Below are 12,306 nucleotides of genomic sequence, written 5' to 3' on the forward strand. Positions count from 1 at the left end.
CAGCAGAATTAGTTTGTAAAGAATGGCAGAGGGTCATCTCTGAGGGAATGCTGTGGAAAAAATTAATTGAAAGAATGGTACGAACAGATCCACTCTGGAAAGGTCTTTCAGAAAGGAGGGGTTGGTGAGTATTTTTATGCTGTGTAGATTATTTAAAACTGTTGGCACTGTATCTGTTTGCCACTACTAGATGTTCATTGCTAGGTCATTTTTGCATATAGCTGTATGATATGCATCCTGCTAAGGATTGGACATCTGGCCTGAGTACAGAAGTTTTGGGCTCCTTCCAACTGCACCCTAAATCTGTTGGAACATGTGAGTGCAGCCATATAAAGACAGATGTACAGGCTCAGAAATTTGCCATTGGAAGATTCTGTTATATATAGCATTTGGCACAGAGGTTTAAGGCTGTAAGCTGTAGCCCATGATACAGGGTTAGTTTCCCTTAGCCCTTATTTGCCTAATGTGTGACCTTGATTAAGATGTTCTTCATGGGTCACTGTTGCAGTCATCACATTTGGGTTATCTGCTTGCAGTCGCCCTGATTGTCTAAGTCTTGGGTCCTGCGTCGGCTGCTTTCTCATCTTCCCTGATGTCAGGTAGTAAGGGGTATAAAGCATCCAGCCAATGCCATTACATCAGTCTTTCCTGCCATGTGGTGCTTGAAGCAGTTTGCATGTGCTGGTTGGCAGACTCCTGAAATTTTCGTTTTCGAGTTTCAGAACCAAAGTATTCAACTAAAGGTAAGTACCCCGTTGGGGAAACTTTTTCTTGCTCTAATCTGATGTCAGTAAAAGTCAATAATTGTATTTCTTGTGGAAAGCAAATACCTCATAAAGATTTTCATTCGTACTGTATTCCTTGCCTAGGCCCCGAGCACGATGTACCTCGCTGTCAGTTTTGTGCCTTATTTAAACCACAAACTATTTGTCGTAGGTACATTTTTGCTTCTAAATATTTTGGTACTCAGTTCAGTTATCCAGATACGTATTCGGTAAGCCCACCCGACTACCGACATTCCAAAAAAAATGCAAAGATAAAGACAGAGACAGGCCGCCTAGGTCCAAAGCTGCCCACGACGCTTCTCCTAAGCTAGTTGACAGTTCTCAGTGAGGCGCTTTCGCAGCCCCTGATACTACTTCAGATTCGTAGGCCTCTACTAAGACACTTTCAGAGTCCGGTATGTCACAAGATGCTTCAACCTGTGGAACCTGCGATGTCTACCTTGGATGTGTCCGGAGCCGCTGTGCAGGCACCGGCTTCTGAGGGTGTATTCAAGCCTACTGACTTGCATATTAAACTGACTCCATCTTCTTCTAGGCCTAAAACTAGAACCATTGTAAGAAACTGATGCCATACCACATGGTCAGGCCTCTGTGCCTAAAAACAAATGAGTGGCTGAAGACCTTATTACTTTAATCAGGGGAAGCCAACCTTCCCCCTCTAAGAGACCTAGGACTGAATTTGCTTATGATACTTCTGAACAGGATTCTGAAATTTCTGTTGTCTCTGATGACCCGGATTTACCCTTGTCTACCTATGAGGATTCTGATGCCGAGGACTGTATTCACTTTGCTTCTTCCCCAGAGGATTTGTCTTTTGGTGAAACCTTGCATACGCTTAGGGGAACAATTTCACTCGGAAAGCCAGGATTACTCTGATTCTAAAAAGTGGCTTGGAGATTTCTCACTCCTGCCCCAACACAGACCTTTAGCTCTCCCTCCTGTGCTCGACATTGACCATGCCTTTTTGGAATCTAGCTTGGCCCCCGACTCTCCACCTCCTGCTCCCAGAAAACCTGATAGATATTACAGGGTTCCTGATTCTCACAAGTTCCTTTTTAAAAATCATACTGCAGATCCTGAGACCATTTCACAGAGACCCAAGGGCATTAAGGCTACTACTGCCAAAAATCCTACCCCCTCTGATAGAGATTCCAGGGTCCTGGTTAGATGGGCTAAGAAGGTATACACCTGTGCAACCTTGGCCATTAGGGCCTTAAATTGCCAGTTTCATATGTTTAAGTATCAGCAGCATATTATTGGATTTCTTAAACAGAAAATTGTTGATTCCTGATTGTGCTGAAAATAAGGATTTACAGGATTTAATGCATTCTGCTGAACAGGTTGGAAAACATACTTTGCAATGTGGTTTTGATTCACTAGAGGCATCTGGCAGGGCTGCTGTAACCGGGTCTGTACTTAAAAGGCATGATTGGCTTAAGGAGCAATCTTTGCCAGATCATGTTTAAACTAAATTGCTGGATGCTTCCTTAAACTAGGATCGCCTGTTTGGCGACAAAGCAGAAGTTGTTCTTAAAAATATGGAGGAAAAATTTAAATCTATGCAAACTGTTAAATATTTCTTACAAGTGCAGCTTCCTAGATTTAGTAGGCATTGGCCTCAAAACATTGGTCCTTTCCTGCCTCTTCCAGGCCTTCTCAGTTCAAATCCAGAGCCAGCAGAACACCTAGGCTTCAGTCCCAGAGTACGCAGAGGACTAAGCAGTGGGTGCCTCCCACTTCCAAATCAAGGAGTAGTAAGACCCCCATGGTAAGCTGTCTCAATGACTTAACTTTAAAACTTCCAAGCACTTCTCAACTGACTGCTCCTTTAGGGGGCAAGATTGCTCTGCAAGCAAAAAACTGTGAACTCATTACCCAGGATAAATGGGTTTAAAACAGTTTCCCAAGGATATAGATTTCACTTCCACACGTTACCAACCCCAAACCGTTGGCCAGATCTACCCCCAAATCAGTGGGCAGAGGCTCAAAAGCAAGTACTCTCTCAAGATTAAAGGCTATTCAAACTGTACCAGAAGAGGAAAAGGGACAAGGTTTCTACTCGAGACTTTTCCTGGTACCCAGAAAAGACAACTCATGGTGTCCTATCCTGGACCTGTTTATCCTAAACACCTTTTTGGTGATTCCAAAATTCAAGATGCTAACTCTTCACCACTTGCTTCCCATGATAGGCAAAGATGCCTGGTTGGCAACACTGGATTTAAAGAAAGCCTACCTGCACATCCCAGTCAAGGAATCTTGCAGAAAATACCTGCGCTTCAAAGCAGGCTGCATGCACCATCAGTTCTCTGCACTGCCCTTTGGCTTATCTACTGCACCCAGGGTATTCACAAAGTGCCTAGCTCCAGTCATTGCATTTTGCAGGCAAAGGAATATTCAGATATACCATACCTAGACAATTGTCTAATTCAGGCAGAAAGCCAGGGCATACTTCTAAATCATCTTGCATTTGTACAAAAGGTGTTGACTTGTCTAGGTTATACCATAAACAAAAAGAAATCACATCTGGTACCCTGTCAACAAATTATATTCCTGGGTGCAAGCTTGAACACAACTTCCCAGATGGCTTTCCTCACGCCAGAGAAACAAATTCATTGGACAACTTACTTCAAACTAGTGGCCACAAAAACCCTGCTATCTGCAAGGCAAATACTGTAGGCCTTGGGGTTCATGACCTCGTGCATTCTACTAATTCCACATGCAAGACTGCATATGAGGAAACTACAATGGTATCTAAAAAGCCTATGGTGTCAACATTCTCATGATCTAGAAGCAATGATTCCTGTCATACCTTGCCTACAGTTAGAATTCTTTTGGTGGGCAGAGGTCTGCCACCAAAACAAGGTACTACCATTCACTCTACCGCCTGCCGCCCAAACCCTAACAGACGCATCAGACTATGCATGGGGGCTCACCTGGCAGGGAAGTGCATTCAGGGCAAATGGAAACCAAGTCAAATGCACCTGCATATCAATCAAAAAGAAATGTTAGCTGTACAGAGTGCACTGACTGCCTTCAAGGACCACATTCTTCCAGGACAATTAATGGTAAAGATGGACGGCACCACTGTTATGTGGTACATAAACAAGCAGGGGCTACCCATTCTTACCCCCTCTGCAGACTAGCCATGGTTCTGTGGGACACAGCCTTGAACTACCAAGTACATCTACAGGCTCAATTCCTGCCAGGAAAACTAAATACACTGGCAGACGAACTAAGAAGAAGTCTCATGGACCCACACGAGTGGAAACTGGAACCAAAGATTTTCAACATGTTGATCAACAAATGGGGGATCCCAGATATAGACCTGTTTGCCTCCCCCAGAACTACCAATTGGACAAATTCTGCACAAGGACTCCCCACAAACGAGCTTGGAAAGTGGATGCTCTGTCCTTCAGCTGGAAAAATCTATCAGTTTATGCCTTTCCTCCTCTGCCTCTCCAAAGTACTACTAAAGATCAAACAGGACAAACCAAGGATGATACTGATTGCACCAGACTGGCCACGCCAACACTGGTACCCCCTCTTGCGCAGTGTGTTACAGCTGGCCCCATGGCACCTACCTCAGACCCCTACCCTGCTGTCTCAGCAGGAGAGCCAGATTCTGCACCCCCAGCTTCAAACCCAGAACCTGGCAGCCTGGCTAATTACCTAATCTCTCTCCGTTACCATCCCTCAGTAAACAAGTGTTTGATGTCATTTTGTAGGCAAGGAGGCCCAGTACTAGAAAATCTTATGCTAATAAATGGAAAAGATTCTGTGCCTGGAACCAAACTCAAGGGATGACCACAACAGCACCCAATTTACCTCAGATTCTTCAATACTCAACTGAAATGCTTCACAAGGGCCTTTCCTTTTCCTCCAAAATTCACGCCTCAGCCATTTCAGTTCATTGCAACACAGAACTACCCCTCCTTTTCCACCCACTGCTCAAGCAGTTCCTCAGAGGGGCCAAAAACTTAAGACCACCCAGGAGAGCCCCACCGAAAGCCTGGGACATTACTTTTGTATTGGAAAAATTCACTCTTCCTCCTTTTGAGCCAGCTGCAACTGCAGAGTTAAAATTCCTTTCTTGGAAAATAACTTTCCTTTTAGCAATCACTTCAGCAAGAAGGGTATCTGAATTACAGGCCTTTATGGCAGTGGAGTCTTTCATCATCTTTCATGCAGACAGGGTGTCCCTCAGGACCTCTTTCATGCCCAAGGTGGTATCCAATGTGGTTCTTAATCAGTCCATTTGTTTGCCAACCTTCTTTCCTAATCCACAGAACAAAGGGGAATGGATACTGCCTGCCTTAGATGTGCACAGACCACTTAGATTTTACTTGGACAGGACTAAACCTGAAAGGAAATCTGAACAACTGCTGGTGGCATTTGCTGCAGGGGTAGAGGGGAAGGCTATTTCAAAGCAAACCATTTCTAAATGGATAGGCCATTGCATTCATTTCTGCTATAAGCACCATGACAAACCTATCCCACAGGGGATCAGACCCCATTCAACTAGGGCTGCATCTACCTCTACAGCCTTTCTCAGTGGTGTCCCTACCAGAGACATCCTAGAAGCTGCTACCTGGCGTTCTGTACATACTTTCACCAAGCAGTACCATTTGCCAATTTTCTCTAAATCCAGAGCTGGCTTTGCCACTGCAGTCTTGCAGGGTCTTATTGCTGCTCGTAATGCTGTCTAAATTCCTCCTCCCCACCTTAGCTTTGGGAATCTACCCAAATGTGAGGACTGCAACAGTGAAACATGAAGAACATAGTACAGTTGTATACACTTACCATAAATGTAGATGTTCGAGTGTATTCACTGTTGCAGTCCTGGTTACCCTCTCTCCAGCCCCCTGACTTCTTTTGGCTATACCTATATTCTCCTCTACTATACCTAAAAGCTTTTTGTTGTATTTGCTTTTTTGTTGGAGGTATAACCTTGTATATTTATATTTAATTGCTTCCCATTAAGGAGGGCACCTGACATCTGGGGCAAGAAAAACTGATGTAATGGTATTGGTTGCATGCTTTATACCCCTGACTACCTGACGTCCCAGAAGATGACAGTAACCGACGCAAGACCCAAAACTTTGATAATCAGGCCGACTGAGGGCTACTGCAAGCAGATAACCCAAATGTGATGACTGCAACAGTGAATACACTCTATCTACATTTATGGTAAGTGTACACAACTGTACTTTACTTAACCAGACATTGCTCCTGAACTGCCCCTGAAGGATTGTGTATCCAGTGGGGGTCTACCTGATAAATGGGTATTGCGGGTATTTTTGTGTCGTCTGTGGGTGTTCACTAGTTTAATGCTTAGCTTCGAGATCAGGATTTTGGGCAGATGTACACTCCATGGGGGAGGGGCTTTCCTTCCATGTGTCTGTTTGGCATGATGTCCTTCAAGGTAGCATCTGCAGTCATAACAAATGGGTTGTCCTGTCATCAGGCAGCCCTTCGGTCGGCCGGATTCCAAAGTCTGGGTCCGGCTTCGGCTGATGTCGCACTTCACCCGACGTCATCTCTGCTGGTCTTCGGGTATAAAGGCATCAGCCGACGCCATTTTCCTCAGTCTTTCTTGCCGCGTGGCGCCCGAAGCAGAAGCTGTTCGCAAGTGCCGGTCGGTCAGATCCAGAGATTACTACTACCGAATACTACTTCGAAGACTTCTAAAAGCTAAGTACCCCGTTGGGGACTCTTTCTTGCCTCAGCCGATGTCAGAAAAAGTCAATAACTGTTTAACTTGTGGGAAACAAATACCTCATAAAGATTTCCACTCTTACTGTCTGCCTTGCTTAGGCCCAAACCACGACGTAGCAGCCTGTTCGGCCTGTGCTTCCTTCAACCGACGAACGCTTAGGCGTCGGTCGGAGTTTGCTGAACAGTTTTTCGGCTCAGATTTTGCGTACATTATGCCGTCGGATCCTCCGACTTCCCAAATTGTTAAAAAACGCAAAGAAAAAGGCCGACACTCGCGGTTTCGGCCGAAACCACGGTTAAGCAAGCCGCGAGTGTCTCGGTTTCGGCCGAAACCGAGAATACCGGTCAATCTTCAGCCGAATCCATGACTACTACTGAGGCTCCTGCTACCTTAGTTGAATCGGCCTCAGAAGTTTTGCCTACTACTGTGGTTCCTAGTGATTTATCAGACACCATTCCTTTGGATGTCTCTACCCCAGCACGTGGTGCTGCTAGGCCTCCTGCAGCCATGTCTATTAAGGCCTTTGCCAGGGCTAAAGCAGCCAAAACTGTTAAATCAGTGCCTGTTAAGCCCCCCTCACACAGGCCCACTTCTAGTTCACAAATGCTTACTCTGGCAGAGGATTTAATATCCTTAATTAGGGGATTCCAATCTCACCCAGACAGGGCCTCTCAGCCACCAGAAAAGGGATCTAGAGCAGAGCCCCCCGAGCCAGTGTCCTCTGATTCTGCGGATGACTCGGACATTACAGACCAGCCAGAGGCTCCTTTGTCTACATAAGATTCCGATGCTGAAGAATCCATTCCATCTGCCTCTCCGCCAGAGGAATTTTCCTTTGGGGAAACCTTACATGCCATGAGAGAACAATTCCAATGGCAGGGACAAGATTTCTCAGATTCAAGAAAAAGGCTTAGGACTTTTCTGCACTTACCACAACATAGGCCCTTAGCTATACCTCCAGTACTGCCGGTTGTGGATGATGCATTTAATGATGTTTGCACTGCTCCTGATACTTTACCTCCAGCCCCTGCCAAACCAGATAGATTTTACAGGGTGCCAGACACTCATCACCACCTATACAAGGCCCCACTTGCAGATCCTGAGACTATATCCCAGGGGCCTAAGGCAGTAGCCTCGACCTCAGCAAAAAACCCTACTCCTTCTGAAAGGGAATCCAGGTCCTTGGAGAGATGGGGAAAAAAAGTTTACACCTCTGCTACTCTCTCAGCTAGAGCTTTAAACTGTCAGTTTCATATGATCCAATACCAAGAGTTTATGCTTGATCAGTTAACTAAGAAGCTGTCCTCTGATGACTCCTTAGATAAGAAATATGTTTTAGAAATGGTGAATAACATCCAACAGGTTAGTAACCATTCTTTAAAATGTGGCTATGATGCACTGGAGGCTTCATTTAGATCAGCCATGACTGGCACAGTGATAAGAAGACATGCATGGTTGAAAGAACAGGTCTTGCCGGATCATGTTAAAGCTAAGCTGTTAGATGCTCCTATAGATAAGGCCAGTCTATTTGGTACACCTGCTCAGCAAGTAATGAAGAAAATGGAAGAAAAGGCAAAATCTGTACAAACAGTTAAGGATTTCTTACAGGTTCAGCCACCAAGGTTTAGCAGGAACTGGCCTGCCAAAAATTGGTCCTTTCCAGATTCCTCAAAATCTCAAAGAGGCAGGAATAGACGCTCTAGAGGCAGAAATCAATCCAGAGGAGGTGCCTACAGAGGACGACAGTGGCAAGGCAATAACCAAAGCACAGACACAACCACTGCCACTACAACAGGACAATCACAGTGACTTGGCTCTAACACCGCCTACCAGGGAGCAAATAGCAGCACCTTTAGGCGGAAAGTTAACCTTATTTTCAAAAAATTGGCACTGTATCACAAAAGACAAGTGGATTTTGCAAACCATAGACCAAGGCTACAGGTTCCACTTCCACACCTTACCAGTAAAAAGAGGAATGCCAAACCTACCTCCAAATCAAAAAACAGAAGCTCTAAAGCAGATAGCAGAATTAACAAAGATGAGAGCTGTGGAAAGAGTACCAGTAACAGAACAGGGCAAAGGATTCTACTCCAGACTCTTCCTAGTACCAAGAAAAGAGAAACGTTGGAGACCTATTCTCGACCTGTCCGTCTTAAACATACATCATTGTCCCAAAATTCAAAATGCTGACCCTACAGCAACTTCTTCCCATGCTGGGCAAGGAGTGTTGGCTGGTAACTCTAGATCTCAAGGAGGCATACCTGCACGTCCCCATACGACCAAATTGCAGAAGATACCTCAGATTTCTTGCAGGATCAGAGCATTATCAATTCTCAGCATTGCCCTTTGGCTTATCTACTGCGCCCAGAGTATTTACAAAATGCCTGGCATCAGTAATCGCTCACTGCAGGCTACAGGGAATACAAATTTATCCATACCTGGACGACTGCCTGTTACAAGCGGACAACAAAAGCAAGCTGACAACAGATCTACAAAGAGTCATTTGCTTGCTACAAGCCCTGGGATACACAGTCAATTTACAAAAGTCAAGACTGATACCATCCCAAACAAGAACATTCTTGGGAGCAGATTTGGACACAGTAAAACAAATGGCATTCCTAACTGCAGAAAAACAAAAACAACTCCCTCTTTACTTCTTGGCATTAACAAAGCAGAACAAACTAACAGCAAGAAAAGTACTGCAGGCCTTGGGCTTCATGGCATCATGTATAATCTTGGTCCCACATGCCAGACTGCATATGAGAAAGCTACAGTGGTACCTAAAGAATTTATGGTCTCAACACAGGCACAGCTTAGAAACCGAAATCCCACTAATCCCATGCCTGAAACAGGAGTTCCTATGGTGGGCTCAAACATGCCAGTCAAACCCAGGCTTACCCTTCCACAACGTTCAAGCAAGCCAAACCATCACAACGGAGGCCTCAGACCTAGGCTGGGGGGCGCACATGTTGGACAAATGCATACAAGGTTTGTGGACTCAAGACCAGCTGCACCTGCACATAAACCAAAAAGAAATGCTGGCAGTAAAACTAGCAATACAGAAATTCAGACCATTCCTCAAAGAAGGCCATTTAATGATAAGGACAGACAACACCACAGTCATGTGGTACATCAACAAACAAGGAGGCACTCATTCATACCCCCTATGCAGAATGACTCTGGACCTTTGGAATATGGCTCTGAGCTACAACATCCAGTTACAGGCAATGTTTGTGCCGGGAAAACACTCTAGCAGACATGTTAAGCAGAACTACCTCGGATGCTCACGAATGGATGCTACACCCGGACATCTTCAAGGCCATCACAAAGAAATGGGGGATGCCACAAATAGACCTATTCGCATCCCCACTCAATCACCAGCTCAAAAAATTCTGCACAAGAACATGCCACCCACTTGCATGGAAGGTGGACTCTATCCTTCAGTTGGAAAGGCCTGACAGCATATGCATTTCCACCTCTTCCTTTGATGCACAAGGTACTACTGAAAATCAGAGGAACGTCCAAGGATAATCCTGATAGCACCGAATTGGCCAAGACAACACTGGTACCCATTGCTAAGGAGCATATCTCAGGGGAGAATGTGGTCAATACCCCTGATGCCTTTGATGTTAGCTCAGAACAACTACAACATCATGCACCCAAACCTAAAAACATTGCAACTGACTGCCTGGAACATCACATAGCAGCAACTAACCCAGACCTATCCCAAAGGGTTAAAGACATTATCCTTGAAGCCTGCAGACCTTCAACAAGAAGGAACTATGCAGGAAAATGGAAAAGGTTTGTCATTTGGAGTACTGAAAGAGGAAAAGATGTGTCGAACATAGATATTGCTAACATCCTGGAGTACTTGGCAGAGCTTCTACATACAGGCCTGTCTTATTCCTCCATCAAGATACATGCATCAGCTATTTCAGCAGAATACAGCTTTGATCCACCTGTCTTTTCGCATCCTCTACTCAGGCAGTTCCTCAGAGGGATCAAGAATGTAAAACCTCCTAGGAAACCACCATTACCAGCATGGGACTTGAACTTTGTACTAGAAAAATTGACACTCCCTCCATTTGAACCAGCAGCAACAGCAGATCTTCAACACCTATCATGGAAAACTGCTTTCCTACTGGCAATTACTTCAGCAAGGAGGGTTTCGGAACTACAGGCCTTAATGGCAGTACAACCGTTCCTAATCTTCCATTAAGATAGGATCTCCATGAGAACTAATCCTACATTTATGCCTAAGGTGGTATCCAGAGTGTCTTTAAACCAGGCAATCCACCTACCTACCTTCTTCCCCAATCCACAGAACAGGGGGGAAAGACTGCTGCATACCTTGGATGTACATAGACAGTTACGCTACTACCTGGACAGAACCAAAGGTAACAGAAAAACTGACCAGCTTTTAGTAGCCAATGCAACAGGAAGGGAAGGAAAAGCAATTTCCAAACAGACAATCTCCATATGGATAGGAAATTGCATACGATTCTGTTACTCCTACCATGGAAAACCAATTCCACAGAACATAAGACCTCATTCTACAAGGGCTACAGCCACTACCACAGCTTTCTTACGAGGAGTGGCAACCAAGGACATTATTGAGGCGGCTACTTGGACCTCCGTGCATACATTTGCCAAGCATTATAATTTACCTCTATACTCTAGATCCCAAGCAGGGTTTGCCACTGCTGTACTGCAAGGGATCCTAACTACACCATAATTTTTCATCCTCCACCCCTAGTTGGCTATGGTATTCTACCCATTTGTTATGACTGCAGATGCTACCTTGAAGGACATAGTACAGTTTTGTACCTACCATAAATGTAGATGTCCGAACAGGTTAGCATCTGCAGTCAGGATTACCCGCCCTCCTTCCCCTCTGTGGTACTCCTAGGGTATTTACCCTCCTATTAGCTAGCTGGGGGGGGAGTCTCTTATGGTGTATTTGTTTGTATATATGTACATACATGCTTATTTTTTGTGTTTGCCTTCTATTTTTTTTGGAAACATTGGCATTTATCCAAAATTTAGCTTTCCAAGAGGGCAACTGGCATCTGGGGCAAGAAACACTGAGGAAAATGGCGTCGGCTGATGCCTTTATACCCGAAGACCAGCAGAGATGACGTTGGGTGAAGTGCGACATCAGCCGAAGCCGGACCCAGACTTTGGAATCCGGCCGACCGAAGGGCTGCCTGACGACAGGACAACCCATTTGTTATGACTGCAGATGCTAACTTGTTCGGACATCTACATTTATGGTAGGTACAAAACTGTACTTTATGTCTAGAGAAAAGGGAAATACTGTGTGGCAGACAAATTCCATATAGTGATGGTCACACAGTTTGCCTGTTATGTTCAGGAAAATGCATTTTTTTTTTACTTTTAAACTGCTAGAAGCAGGTTAGTATGTCATTGTTTTCTTAAACTTACAAAAGTGACTGGATTCAGTCACTGCTATGGTTGCCTCATCATCTCTTCATAAAAAAGTAAGACTTTGAGAAGTGACTGAAATGGATGCCCCACCCCCCGGCTTCCTGGCCTTAATCAGAGTAATCTGCTGCACCCTTTTTTGAGTCCTTAGACTGCCTGTCTCGTAGTACTCCTGACCCCCTTTGGTGATGCTTGTAGCGACACCACTAAGAGTCGGGAGGAAAACACGTAGTCCGAGATGGATGTACGACAGTTTCTGAGAAGGGAGAACCTTAGCAGGTGCCAGATGTCAGCCCTCTGGTTCAGATGAGGAAAGAGCTAGCTACGCCTGGTCCATTTCTCATATGTCTGAATTAACTC

At 45.0% G+C, this 12,306-nt stretch overlaps 1 protein-coding gene across 5 annotated transcripts in view; it reads left to right on the top strand.

Moving 5' to 3' along the window:
• Positions 1 to 12,306, top strand: part of FBXW11 (F-box and WD repeat domain containing 11) — a 2,367,054-nt gene that overhangs the window by 1,383,392 nt on the left and 971,356 nt on the right. For all 5 annotated transcript variants that reach the window (XM_044069098.1, XM_044069099.1, XM_044069102.1 and 2 more), the window contains one exon: positions 1 to 124. This exon is cut by the window's left edge and continues 63 nt beyond it. In XM_044069098.1, the coding sequence (XP_043925033.1) occupies positions 1 to 124 (124 nt within the window). The remainder of the gene's footprint in view (positions 125 to 12,306) is intronic.

Source organism: Protopterus annectens, chromosome 4.part0 (assembly GCF_019279795.1).
Source record: "Protopterus annectens isolate FY-2018-M chromosome 4.part0, PAN1.0, whole genome shotgun sequence".
Classification (NCBI taxonomy): Eukaryota; Metazoa; Chordata; order Ceratodontiformes; family Protopteridae; genus Protopterus; species Protopterus annectens.